Here is a 14,941-nt window from a genome sequence, read left to right on the forward strand (position 1 = left end):
TTAATTTTAAAAAAAAATAATTTAGCACAGATTTTGGAACCCAATAGAGGTTCCTTCCTACTGGATTAATCAGAAACTTAGGGGGTATATAATTCTTGGGAATTTTCCTAAGTTGACCTTGATGGTGTTTAACATACCAGTTTAATTTTCCATAAATTTGAAGTTTTGATTTATGACAAACATTTGTTTTTAAACATGCATCAGATTTTAATTTTTCAATTTCTAATTTTAAGTTATCATTTTATGATTTCAATTTATCTAAGATTCTATTTAAGTCAGTATTCTCTTTTTCTAATTTAAATAAATCTTTAGAAAGAGACTTGATAAACTAAAATAGTTGAGTAGGTGTTAGATTGCGCACCTGACTTACTTGACTTGGTGATGCTCCCCCTTCATCGTAGCTTTTTTCCTCTGATGTTCCTCCCCCTTCATCTAGGCTCATCTCTGAGATTGACTCTTCTTCCAGCTGATGGTTAGCCATTAGCGCTAACCCCGAGAAGGTTTCGACGTCTGATTCGGAAGAAGATGAATCTGACCAAGTGGCCTTCAGATTCTTCTGTTTGGAGGAAGATTGCCGCTTCTCCTTTACTCTTCCCTTTTTCTTCAATTTTGGGCAGTCATCTTTGATGTGCCCTTCTTCGTTGTAATTGTAGCAACGAACCGTTCTTCTCTTTCGCTCATACCTCTTTGTCTGCGATCTAAATTTATTAGAATTAAAAACTTATTAAATCGTCTTACCATTAATGCAGCTTCATATTCGTCGATCGAGGCTTCGGAGTCAGAATCGTTTATTCTTGCCTTTAGGGCAATGTTCTGACTTGTTTTCTCCACTTCATTGTGCTCTGCAATCCGAGATTCGTGAAGTTCAAAAGTTGAAAATAGATTTTCTAAAGTACTTACCTCGAAGTCCTTAGAGATGTAGTATGCATCTACTAAGGACGCTCATTCTGGAGTTCCGGGGAAGGCGTTGAGCACGTACCGGATCGAGTCTCGGTTCGTTACTTCTTCTCCAAGGTTGCTTAGTTGAGTTATTAGCTCCTTAATCCTTGCTTGGAGTTGCGCTACCTTCTCGCCTTAGTTCATCCGGATGTTCGTAAGTTAAGTCCGGAGGATATCGCGTCTTACAAGCTTTGCTCAGATGTACCTTCGTGAAGCTCCAGGAATTTTTCCTAGAGGTCTTTCGTGGAGTCGTAGCTTCCGATCCGACTTACCTCTTGTAGTGGTAGCACGATAAGCAGGTGGAACTCTACCTTTCCGTTGGCGACAAACTCGGCTTGCTCCTTCTTGCTCCACTGATGATCTTCTTTATCTTTCAGAACTTCAAATCCATATTTCATAGTTAGTAAAATATCGAAGTCGGTTTAAAAAAATACCTCCATCCGGCATTTCCATGTCGCGAAGTCTCCGTCAAACTTCGGGGGATGAATATTCGCTCCGGCCATTGTCTTGATCGTTGTGCTTCAGTCGGTGGTTAGTCTTTCTGAGGTGGTCTGGCTATGATACCAATTGTAGGTGCAGCGGAGGCTGGCAAGAGGGGGGTGAATTGCCTGAAAAAATAAAGTATACCCTCCTCGTCTTTCAACTCAAAAAAGGATGGCAATAATTAAAAATTAAACTTAATAGAAATAAGGAAAAGAACTCAGCAATTTACTTGGTTACAACCAAGACGGTTGTTAATCAAAGGCAGAATAAGCGCTTTGAAAAGATCTCCTTCTCTGAAGGCGGAGAAGCCTTTTACACAATGGAAAACTCAGACAAGTTGCTAGGAATGACTACTGAGTTGAAAGAACAATTGATTTCTAATTCCTAGATCCAGGAGCCTTTATATACCTTCTGGAAATTCTATCTCGGAGGTCCAAGGCGCCTCCAATAGAGGTCAAAGGCGCCTCCAATAGAGTGACCGGATAGAACTCTATCCGCAGCGCAAACAATCATTTTGACCAGATGAAGGCGCCTTCAAGGTGAAGGCGCCTTCAAGCCATGATGAAGGCGCCTTGAGCAGTATTTCCAGCACACTTGCTTCTTTGCTTCAGCTTCCGAAGTTTCGTTCTTTTGGGTGATTATGGCCAACCGAAATAGGGCTCACCCGAACCCAATTCCCGACCTTTTCCTCGAGCATCCTTCCTCCCCGGCTTAACGTCCCTCGAATGCCACATACGTTCTTCTCGCCCGCTGGTGTACTCTTCCGTAGCTCTCTCGTCCTTCGGATGCACCGAGCCCGTCAGCTCCCCTCCCGTGCCATCCTTCTCACTAGCTGCATCTTCCACTTGACTTCCTGCTCTCCTAAGTTCCTACACACTCAGACACAGGGACTAAACACAAAGTAGGACCTAACCAACTTGGTTGATCACATCAAAATAACCACGGGGTCTAACATTCTTCTCCTAGGACCATCTTCACTTTTCTCCACAAATTGTAGGCATTCTCGTATTCAGCTACACGACTCATCACATTATTATGAAAAAGTTCAATCAATATTGATATTACCTTATCATTTGCCTTTGATCGTGATCGTTGCTCCTCGATCCAATGACGTGGTCGGAGTCTTTTCCCTTTCTTGTCTTTTGGGAATTCAAATAGTTCCTCGACGACCATTATTGTGTCCCAATCCATCTCCAAGATATTCTTCATTTTTACCATCCAAAAGGTGATGTCTCATAAGCTTCCTCCTTCATACTTCGGCGGTTCTATCTGTAGGTCCCTTTGGAGGCCGGCGAGAGGGGAGGGGTGAATTGCCCTACAAAATAAAACCAAAAACCCTTCTCGGATATTCAACTAACTTAAAAGAACTTGTAATTAAAAACGCAGAGACTAATTAAAACAGAAAATAGACACAGAGGAATTACTTGGTTTGCAATCAGAGGATTGCTAATCCAAGGCAAAGAAGGCGCACTAATTGATTCTCCTCTGGGTGGAGTAGCCTCTTACAGCGTTGAAAGCACAGAAAGAAATAACACAAATGAAAGCACTGGATTACAAGTAGTTGTTCTTAATTGATAATTGCTTCTGGACCAAGGCTATATTTATAGTCTTGGTCCGGGCGCCTGGAAGGGTTCCGGGCGCCTTAGGGGGGATAAATTTTATCCCCCAACGGTCGGATCGAGTCAAAACTCGATCCTGTTGAAAAGTCGATTCCGGGCGCTCGGAAGGGTTCCGGGCGCCCCGGTCGGTTCCGGGCGCCCAGAGCCCTAAGGTCAACATAAGTTGACTTTTCGACTCCGGTTCAGCTCGTCTCGATCTAGCTCATCTCGGTCCGGGTCTGTTCGCTCCGGCTCCGTTTACTTGGATGATCTCGGCCTTCCGGAATAGGGCTCACCCGAACCCATGTTCCGGCCTTCTCCTCGAGCAGCCTTCCTTCCCGGTTTCTCGTCCCTCGAACGTCGTGCATGTTCTTCTCGTCCGCCTGTGTACTCTTCCGCGGTCACCTCGTCCCTCGGACGCACCGAGCCCGTCGGCTCTCTCCCCGTGCCATCCTTCTCGTTAGCCGCGTCTTCCGCTCGACTTCCTGTGTTCCTAAGCTCCTGCACACTTAGACACAAGGGTTAAACAACGCAGGACATAGCTTAACTTGTTTAATCACATCAAAACACCTTGGGGTTCCAACAATCTCCCCCTTTTTGATGTGAGCAACCCAAGTTAAGCTAGGGAAAAACAGATGCAATAAAAACAATTTATTTGCAATTAAGTCCAAAGATATTTGATAAAAAAAATTTATATACCTCCCCCTAGACTTAACATTCTTCTCCCCCTTTGATCACATTAAAAATAGGGGTTCTTTAAACAAGTGTAAGGTAAACAAAATTTTAAGTGAATTTTCATAAAAAAATTTCTAAGGCAATTAATATTAATTTGTAAGGCAATGTTTCAAAAGAGAATAACTAGTTTAATTAAAAAAAATTCTAAGTCAATATTCAGAAAAAATTTTAAGTTATTTTTCATAAAAAATTTCTAAGGCAATTTTCAAAGGAAAAATGTATAAGACAATATTCATAGAAAAATTTCTAAGTTAATTAAAAAATATCTAAGTCAATAATTTTCAGAAATTTTCTAAGTCAATTAAAAAAAAATTATTTTCCAAAAAAAATTATTATTTTTTAATTATAAATTAATTTTAAATATTTTCTAACACAAATTGAATAATTCTTTTAAAGCATTAGGTAAATTAAATTAATGCTTTTTCAGTTAGTCAATTAAACTTTTCATTTTGATACTTGGCTTCCAGGTCGTGGCGAGGCACTAGGCGTTCTTGGTTATTGGAGCAACAACCACTTCCTTAGACAAAACCTCATAATGAAATTAATCATTTAATTTCCTTGCTGAAAATGCTAAGTCTAATTTTAAATTAAATAGGTTTTGGGAACCCAGTAGAGGTTCCTACCTACAGGGTTAACCAAGTATTTCCTAGGTGCATAGATTTTTGATATATTTCTAATTTGACTTTGATGAAATCTATAATACCAATTTAAATCTCTATAATTTATAAAAGTAGAAATATTTGAACTTTTATATTTTTTCAATCTTTCTATTTCTTCTTTTAGTTTTTCATTTTCAATTTTCAATTTATCAAAATCCTCTATAAGACATGATTTTGCTAAAATTCTTTTTGTTTCCAAAATTTCATTTTTTAATTTGATATTTTCATTTTCTAATTTATACATGGATTTAGTCATTGCCTTAATGCCGGAATAAAGTTGATCAGGGGGTAAGAGGCATACCTCACTTACCATATCAGACTTGAAGCCTAAATCTCCCCCTGCTTCGTTGCCTTCATCTGAGGTCGCTCCCCCTTCATCAATGCTAGGTTCTGATGAGTTTTACCCTTCGTAACTTGCCATCAGTGCTATCCCAGCATATTCTTGGGCTTCTGATTCGGATGAAGAAGTGTCGTCCCAAGTTGCTTTTAGGTTGTGTTTCTTGGGTGTCTTCATTTTGACCTTCTTGAGTTCTGGGCAGTCTTCCCTTAGGTGTCCCTCCTTCTGACACTGGTAGCACCGTACCTTTCTTCTACCTTTTTGATTCTTTTTATTCTGCATTTTAAATTTATTAGATCTAAATTTTTTTTTTAAAGTTTCTTACCATGTACGCTTCTTGATCGTCTTCGGAGTCTGACTCGAGTTCATCCTTGTTGGTTGCGTTCAGCGCCATAGTTTGGGTTGTGTCCTTTGATATCTCTGCATATCTAGTTTCGTGCAATTCAAGGGTAGAAAACAACTCTTCTAAAGTACTTACCTCCAGGTCTTTTGAGATGTAGTAAGCATCGACGATTGATGTCCACTCCGGAGTTCTTGGAAACGCGTTGAGCGCATAGCGTATAGTGTCCCGGTTTGTTACCGTTTCACCAAGGTTTTCGAGACCAGTAACTAGTTCTTTTACCTTTGCATGTAGACCGGCTACTTTCTCACCTTTCTCCAGACGGATGTTCATCAGTTTGTTGCGGAGGATGTCCCTTCTAGCGAGCTTTGCTTCGGACGTGCCTTCGTGGAGTTCCAAGAACTTCTCCCAAAGTTCTTTAGCAGATAAATAGTTTCCGATGCGGTTGACCTCTTGAGGCGGTAACACGCTCAGCAGGTGATGTTCCACACGGCTGTTTGCTACCGACTCATTCTGCTCCTTCTTTGTCCAATCGCTCTCTTCTTTTTCTTTTCCATCTTTATCTATTGGAGCTACAAAACCATATTTCATAATAAACCGAATTTCAAAATCTGTTTTTAGGAATACCTCCATACGACGCTTACAGTCTGCGAAGTTCCCCTCGAATTTTGGTGGAACAATGCTTGGTCCGGCCATCTTTGTTGCTTCGATCGGCGGTTAATCCTCCTGAAGCGTCCTCGCTCTAATACCACTTGTAGGTCCCTTTGGAGGCCGGCAAGAGGGGAGGGGTGAATTGCCCTACAAAATAAAACCAAAAACCCTTCTCGGATATTCAACTAACTTAAAAGAACTTGTAATTAAAAACGCAGAGACTAATTAAAACAGAAAATAGACACAGAGGAATTACTTGGTTTGCAATCAGAGGATTGCTAATCCAAGGCAAAGAAGGCGCACTAATTGATTCTTCTCTGGGCGGAGTAGCCTCTTACAGCGTTGAAAGCACAGAAAGAAATAACACAAATGAAAGCACTGGATTACAAGTAGTTGTTCTTAATTGATAATTGCTTCTGGACCAAGGCTATATTTATAGTCTTGGTCCGGGCGCCTGGAAGGGTTCCGGGCGCCCTGGGGGGGATAAATTTTATCCCCCAACGGTCGGATCAAGTCAAAACTTGATCCTGTTGAAAAGTCGATTCCGGGCGCTCGGAAGGGTTCAGGGCGCCCCGGTTGGTTCTGGGCGCCCCGGTCGGTTCCGGGCGCCCGGAGCCCTAAGGTCAACATAAGTTGACTTTTCGACTCCGGTTCAGCTCGTCTCGATCCAGCTCATCTCGGTCCGGGTCTGTTCGCTCCGGCTCCGTTTGCTTGGGTGATCTCGGCCTTCCGGAATAGGGCTCACCCGAACCCATGTTCCGGCCTTCTCCTCGAGCAGCCTTCCTTCCCGGTTTCTCGTCCCTCGAACGCTGTGCACGTTCTTCTCGTCCGCTGGTGTACTCTTCCGCGGTCACCTCGTCCCTCGGACGCACCGAGCCCGTCGGCTCTCTCCCCGTGCCGTCCTTCTCATTAGCCGCGTCTTCTGCTCGACTTCCTGTGTTCCTAAGCTCCTGAACACTTAGACACAAGGGTTAAACAATGCAGGACCTAGCTTAACTTGTTTGATCACATCAAAACACCTCGGGGTTCCAACACTATCAAGCCGATCATCTTCTTACGAGTTGTTCTTCTCAGCGGTTAGTCTGGTGAAGTGCATTCTCGCTCTGATACCACTTGTTGGACCTTGTATTGTCGACTAGAAGGGGGGTTGAATAGTCGGTGCCTCCAAATCAATTGCTTTCTATGTATTCATTAGTGCACAGCGGAAATCTAATACTAATATGAATACAAAAGCTAAAGACAATAAGAAAAAAATAAACATTACAAACTCTTATAATGTTATCGATCAAAGGAGAAATTTTTGAAATTTTTAGATGTTGCATTATTTTTCTATGATTTTTCTTACAAAAATTATATTTTAAATATTAAAAATTCTATTTTCATTCAATTTTTGAAAAATATTTTTTATATAAAAATACTTTCTGTGTTACATCTTCGAAATAATTTTCCTAATTTTTTAAGCCTGAAAAGTATTTTTAAACATTTTCTTTTCAAAAATATAAATTTTTTTGAAATAATTTATTCCAAATTAAATCAATTTCATAATTTCATGAAAGTTTTTTTTTATGCTTTTGATATTTCTACTTCACTGTTCAAAAAATTTTCAAATTTTTTCTGAACAAATAAACAAAATTCTAATATATTGTTTTACGAAAATTGTCTATAAATTTTCAGATTTTTGAAATCCAAATGATGATTTTTCTAGATGAAAGTTACAACCTTTTTAACCCTTTAACTTTGTTTTCAAATTTATTTCCAAAGTCATTTTAAGCTTACCCCTATTTTTAATGTGATCAAAGGGGGAGAATTAGAACTTAACTTTAGGAGAGGGTACAACTTGCTTTTTGCATATTTTTTTCCTGTACTTGCTAGTTTTTTTACTATTTATTTTGGTTTACCCTAACTTAACTTAGGGTTGCTCACATCAATAAGGGGAAGATTGTTTATATCCCATGATAATTTTGATATGATCAACCAAGCCAAGTTAGGTCCTGTTATGTTTTGATCCCCAATGTCTAAGTGTGCAGGAACTAAGGAGCACAGGAAGTCGAGCGAAAGACGCAGCTAGCGAGAAGGAATGCATGGGAGAGAGCTGATGGGCTTTGTGCGTCTGAGAGATGAGGCTTTGCGGAAGAGTATGCTGGCGGACGAGAAGGAAGCGCGCGGCGATTCCAAGGGACAAGAAGCTGGAGCAGAAGGACGCTCGAGAAGGCTAGAAAATGGGTTCGGGTGAATCCTATTCCAAATGGCCGAAATCACTTAAGTGAGCGGAGTTGGAGTGGAAGACCCGGAAGAAAAGTCAACCAGAGGTTGACTGTGCTTCGGGCGCTCGAACCCCCCGGAACCAGGGAGCCCTAGGCGTGTGCATTGGTCGAGCTGATTCAACCCAATCTAGGTGCTCGGACTTGGTCCAGGCACTTGGACCAGAAACTTTATCGAAATACCAGTTATTGTGATCCGTTGCGTCGAGGATAAAATTTTATCCCCCTCCAAGTGCCTGAAACTCTTCCAGGCGCTCCGATCAAGGCTATAAATATAGCCTTGATCCCAAAAGTTAAAAACAACACTTGTAAACGATTTCATTTGAGTTTAGCTTTGTAATTGGGCTTTGACTGTTGTAAGAGGCTTCTCTGCCTGAAGCAGACTTTAGTGGGCTTTTCAATGTCTTGATTGCAAACTAAGTAAAATTTCTTTGCCTCTATCTCTTTTTAATTAGTTTCTTAATTTATTTTATGCAAGTGTTTATTTTAATTAAGCTTTAAAGTTCGAGAAATGTTACATTTATTTTATTTTTGTGTAGGGCAATTCAACCTCCTATTGTTGGTCGCAAGGGACCTACTAAAGGTTGTAAGTTTCCTTATCTTACTTCTAATTTCACTTTTGAAAACCCCTATCACAACAGCAAAAGTCGTGGCCAAGGGGAACGGTATAGAGATATCAGGTTTCCAGTTGATTTTCTTGAGTTTTTTGGTACGTTACAAGTAGCAGAATTTATTTATTTGATTAACAAAAAGAAGAGAATTTTTTTATTATAAGGAAGTATCTGATCGTGTGAAAGTTAAGACAAGTTTCTCTCAAACTTAAAGGTCGAGCATCAACGTGGTTGGAATAGTTACAATGCTAGCGTGATAGATAGGGCAAAGCCAAATCACTGATTGGGAGAAGATGAAAAAGAAGATGAAGAATCACTTTCTTCCTTTCGGCTACACACTAAAACTTTGTTTGAATGAGGTCAAGTGTTGAGGCAAGGTGCAAGATCGTTTGATGACTATACATAGGAATTTCACCAGTTTATTGCCCAAATGATTTATTTGAGATAGAGGAGGTACACGGTGTCCTTTTGTTGCCAAATAATGGGGATTATGTAGCCATAGAACATGAATTTTTTTTAGCTCAACGATTTCATGCAGAGTGAAGACTCACTAAAAAAAATAGGTCATTTGCGATGATTATTTTTTAAAAAAATCATTGAAAAAATAATTTGTGACGAACTCTACGACAAAAAAAATTTCATCACGAATAAGTCATCGCCAAACTCTTTAATGAAATGATTAAAATTCATCAGCAATTTTACGAGGATTTTTTATCGCTAAATTCATTGTAAATTCACAATGAAAATAAAATTCATCACAAAAGTTACCATACTCAAATTTGGGACGAAAATATATTTTTGTTCTAGATTGACGACGAATCTATTTTTCATCACAGATTTGCAACAAAAATGATTTTGTCGCTAACTTTGCAACGAATACAATTTCGTTGCCTATATGCAATGAATACATTTTCATTGTCAATCTACAACGAATCCACTTTTCGTCACAAATTGGCAACGAAAATAGATTCGTCACCAATCTACAATGAAAATGGGAGTCATTTTAGAATTACGATGCACAATAGTTTTACGATAATTTAGAGATGCAAAATTTTTGTCATTTAATTCGTCACAAAATGCTAATATTTTGCCCAAAACCTGTCCATTTTCTATAGTTTGTCATCTTTACATAATACATCACACCTTATTCACAATATATACATCCTATTCACAACATACACCTATTTATAACATACACATCCTATTTAACACCACATCACATCATATCATATCACATCACATCACATCTTATTCATAACATACACATTCTATTTAACATTCCAAACCAAATCTACAACCATACAAGTCAAAAACAAACATATCCATAAGAAAACCATACACACAAAGTCAAATCCATGCAAGTCATCAAGTCATCATATCCAAAAATATATAACATTCTTCAATAAGTCAATCCAAATGAATACACATGAAAATCAATAAATCATCTTCTTCTAGTGCTCACACTTTCTTCTCCTTCCATTTTTCTTCTTTCCATACATCAAAATTAAAAAAAAACCAAACTGTATCATTTTAAACAAGAAAGACAATCCTAACATAGAACTTAATATGTAAAGACTTACTTCTTCTGACATGGATTTTCAATTTGCATTAGCTTACTTGGTCTCACCAACCCTGTTCGAAATAAGTTAACAGTATCAATAAAAATATAAAAATAAAAGGTTCATAATCAAATAATAAATGTTCAAAAACACTAATTCTGAGACAAATAACATTCATACATAAATCATGAAGAACCATCACCACCATCATCGTCGTCATCGTCGTCACCATCGTCATCACTAGAACTGAAAGGAATTTGACTTGGAGTGGGGCCTAACTGAAGATGTTGCATTATGAGGTCCTATTGTCAGTGCATTTCTCCCATTTTCTCATCCCTTTGCAATATTATCACCTTCAAATTGCTAATCTCTTTAGTCAAGTTATTTATTTGTGTCCTTATTGCTGGTGGAGTGGAAGAAGATGTACCAATAACTCCACAAATAATTCATTCCCAATATCCTTCCTCCTTTCTATCCCTCACTTGCCTCTAGCCATAAACTCATATTATTACTAATAGAGGGCTCAGATCCATCAGATTCATCACTAGTTTATGAATTTCACCGTGTTACTTCTAGCTCATCATATTTATCCTATATTATAATAAGAAAAATTAAAATAAAATTACAATATTTTAAAAATTGCATATAATCTTGATTAGATATAATAGAAATGCATATAATACCGAAATAGAGCAGATGCATAACTAATAAAATCTAAGTTATAAATTAAGATCAAAGATTAATCCAAACCTTAATTGATTTAGCTCTATCCCCGCTCTAACACTTGACATCATTCAAACAAAGTTTGAGTGTAGCCGAAAAGAAGAAAGTGACTCTTCATCTTCTTTTTCATCTTCTCCCAATAAGTGAGTTTGGCTTTGCCTTATCTGTCACGTGAGCGTCGTAACTGCTCCAACAACGCTGATGCTCGACCTTTAAGTTTGTGAACAACTAGTTTAACTTTCACACGATTAGATATTTCCTTATAATAAAAAAATTCTCTTCGTTTTGTTTATCCAATCAATAAATTCTTTTGCATGTAACGTACCAGAAAACTCAGGAAGATCAACTAGAAACCCGATATCTCTATACTGTTCTCTTGACCATGACTTTTGCAGTTGTGATAGGGGTTTTCAAAATTGGAATCAGAAGTAAGATAAGGAAACTTGCAACCTTTAAGATCTCGCACCGCCAAATTCGGAGTTAATTTTGTGACTTGTCTTTGTAGATCTTCAAATATCTCATCTTGGACGTTATGATCAAGGCTTGCTCATGCAAGTTTGTTGCGACTATGGTTATGATCATGACCACAATGACTATCTATCAGATCTGATGTGCTCTAATATATAGCAACTGACATCAGACAGAATATCGACTATTTTGGAGGCTTGTTTTCACAGAGGTATTTAAGAGAGAAAATAAAAAAAATGCCAAACATAAAGAAATCGTCAATAGGTTTAACCAAAATAAATTGATTTAAAACAAAAGATAATGTCTAAAATCAATCCCAATAAGTGTTTAAATAGATCCCAAATTCTTAGATGTAAAAGGTGAAAATAGCCCTAGCATAAAAGATAAAATTATACGAGCCTTCTGCATCACCCTCGTAGGTGTTGCTGCTTCTTTAAATGAAAAGGCAAGACTCATAAGCATGTAGAGCATCAAAGAGAAGTAGAACGAGTGCGGAGGCATAGCTTCCATCGAATATGATGATTTTGGAAGAATCATGGGATTGAAAAGCTTTATGATTTGAGAATTCATGTGGCAGAAGTAGCTAGATAATAAGTACAATTGTTAGCATCCGTTTTTTGAACAGGAAATGCCCCAAGTATATTCAATTTGAATTAGTGATGAGGATTCTTAGTTTAAGATTTGGTTTAAAGTTTGACGATTTATTCTTTAATCTGTTTGATGCATGTGAGAGATCAATTGTCTTAGTATGGGTGATGGCGAATAAATTGGCAATTAACCTTTGTGAATTTGATCTTTTCCTCAAACACCATACAACTAGGTGAATTGCTATTATCACAGTGCTTTAGAGTATTAGAGTTAAACAAACAATTTAAAGAAAAAAAATTGAATTAATATGGTATTGGACAAGACTTGTCAAAAGAAACTAAATCAATCTCACACTTTAAAAACTTTATTTAAAATTTTCTAACAGTAAGAAATAATAATAATAAATTTGTCAGATTAAATTTGATTAGAAAACATAAAAAAATGAAAGGGTATCAAAATTTTAAAATATAAAAGCCTCTTTTTTATTTATTACTAAAGGATGACTATATTTTTATCTATTTAATTAAATACCTAAGTAGTACTAATCTTCTGTAATATCTTGAGAACCGTTTGGAAAATGCTTATAACTCGTGTTAAGTTTTTTTAAGTGAAAAAAAGCAAAAAATCCTTGTATATTTTAAATAAGTAAAACCCAATATAAAATGACTTAACTATGTTAGAAAAAGATAAATATATAGACATAGATAACATAACACTATTCAATTAAACTCTATTTGGATAAAAGGTGACTTGTTAATCTCAAACGTCCCCCATTTTCAAGCTCATAATTAGTATTAAATAGTCGACGTTTGATATAAAAATGAGATTGCATAGTCCATATTATATATATATAAACATCATACAATATTAAATATAAGTAAATAATCTCGTTTTATTTTTCTTTGCATGGTAAGTTGGCGCGCGGCCTCGTTTTTAAAATAAATTTTGCCGTTATTCATTTATAAAAAGTAATTGTATTTAAATTTTAGATTTCGCGTCCAATTTATAAATTCAAAATTAAAAATCTTCATTTATTTTTTCATAAATTTAGAAATATTCTTTTTAAAAAATTAAATAAATATTATTATTATTTAATATTAATGTAAATTAGAGATTACTATCATTATTATCTAAATATAGAGAAATATTATCCTACATATCTTACAATACAATGAGTGTCTAAAGTTTTTTTTTATTTAAAATTTTTTCGATAGATTTATTGATATAATCGAGAGCTTAAAAATAAAATCATCGATGGCGACACTATAAGCATCACCCATGCTTTATTTCACACTTCAAATTAAAGAGACCAGGAAAAAAAAGATTAATTTTTTTAATCATTAATGCAAGTTAATACAGAAAAACTTATTCGTTTAATCATTAGTTTGAAAAAAAATATATAAAATAGCTTCATCTAATCTAAAGAGAAAAAAACATACATATATATATAAACATTAATCAATACTAAAGTCTTGAAACGTTAGACGGGTAGCTCCACCTCAGCTTTAGTATTCTTGTTCGGTGTGGACTTGAAATAACAAGCATAGAGGACTAGTTGAGCAAGACCAAAGAGAGTCCCCAAACCATTAGGAACCTAATGAAAGAAAGTGATAGAATATATATATATTAATTAATTTATCAATCAAGATTATTTATATGGAATTAAATATACAGATACTTACAAGGAGATTGATATCGAAGGGGAGGAAACCATAGCTAGTCCAACAAACTCCATTAAGGAAGCTAGCAAGAGAAAGTGTGAAGGGCATGAACTCCACGCTCTTTGTTTGAATCACAAGTTTCTACAAAAGTATAATAATAATTTCATGAGACTCTCTTTATATATAAAAAAAATATAATTTATAGTCAAATTTGGCATTGGAGAGAATGTTCTTACCATCACAACAAGAGGAGACGCATACATGCAAGTTCCAAAGATAATACAAAGGATACCCACAACTAAGGATCTCTTGGTGGTTGTGTGGATCAACAAGAGCACTAAAGTTACTACAACTATCATGAACACCGCCTCAAGTGCTAATAGTTTGATGACCTTCAACTAAATAATATTAACATGTGTAGATTAGTTAGGGAGAAGTTTTAGATGGTACAAATATGACAAAGAAAAAATATTGGGCATGTTATACTTACACGGCCTTGGCGAGCAGCATAGATTAAGAAAACGGTTAGGTAGAATATTTCAAAGGCTATACCAATGCCATTGATGGTGATGACTAGAAGGCTATTGGGGTGGACGATGGGCAACCCATAGAAAAACCAAAGCAAGCAATTGAGCAATGTGGCAAGGTAGGGAATAGGTGAAAATTTCTTCACATCTTTGCTCTTGATGATTTGTATGTATGTCGGCCTATAAATTGTGAAAGAGTTGCATTTAAATTAACATACAATTTGTTTAAGTAATTATCAATAAAAAAATACAAACGTTTAAAAGCTTACATGGGCGACAAAAACAAACCACATGAGATTACATTGCCTGTAAATAAAATTTAAAAGTAACACTCCCGATCATAGTAGATGAAACTATTATTTTTTTCAGTGAAATAAATTAAATAATACTTATACCTGTCACTCCAATGATGTTGCGTATGAGGTTTTGGTTCGCAATCATCTTTACTATTATTAACTTAAACTCTACCTTGTAAATCAATGACATTTCACCCAAATGAATTAATAAAAAAGAACATATTAAAAAAGCAATCCACAACAAATAGTTTGTACGTACCAAAAAGGAGGAAGGCACGGTGGCGCTATCTCTCTCTCTCTCTCTCGATCTTCTTTCTATGATTGATGTTGATGAAAATGCAAAGGTTGCATTTTATAGCCTAATCATACGACTTAGTTTGTGATATTTTTAATAATATGATTGGATGATGTCCTTGTTGGACTTGGCGAATTTCAGCGCCACTCATTTTATTTCACTTTTTAAGGTAAGAAGAAAAGTACAAAATTATTTTAATTAATTAGCAAA

The 14,941-nt window shown here is 36.5% G+C and overlaps 1 protein-coding gene across 1 annotated transcript; it reads right to left on the reverse strand.

The window, feature by feature from the left end:
- Positions 1-13,432: 13,432 nt before the first annotated feature.
- Positions 13,433-14,581, reverse strand: LOC121991036 (bidirectional sugar transporter SWEET5-like). The gene is made up of 6 exons (XM_042545064.1): positions 14,536-14,581; positions 14,410-14,446; positions 14,104-14,320; positions 13,850-14,011; positions 13,635-13,754; positions 13,433-13,546 (listed from the first exon to the last, which is right to left on the reverse strand). Exons 1-6 carry the CDS (start codon positions 14,579-14,581, stop codon positions 13,433-13,435), a joined length of 696 nt encoding a protein of 231 aa, XP_042400998.1.
- Between the last annotated feature and the right edge of the window lie 360 nt (positions 14,582-14,941).

The sequence above is a fragment of the Zingiber officinale genome, chromosome 6B (assembly GCF_018446385.1).
Source record: "Zingiber officinale cultivar Zhangliang chromosome 6B, Zo_v1.1, whole genome shotgun sequence".
In the NCBI taxonomy this organism is placed as follows: Eukaryota; Viridiplantae; Streptophyta; class Magnoliopsida; order Zingiberales; family Zingiberaceae; genus Zingiber; species Zingiber officinale.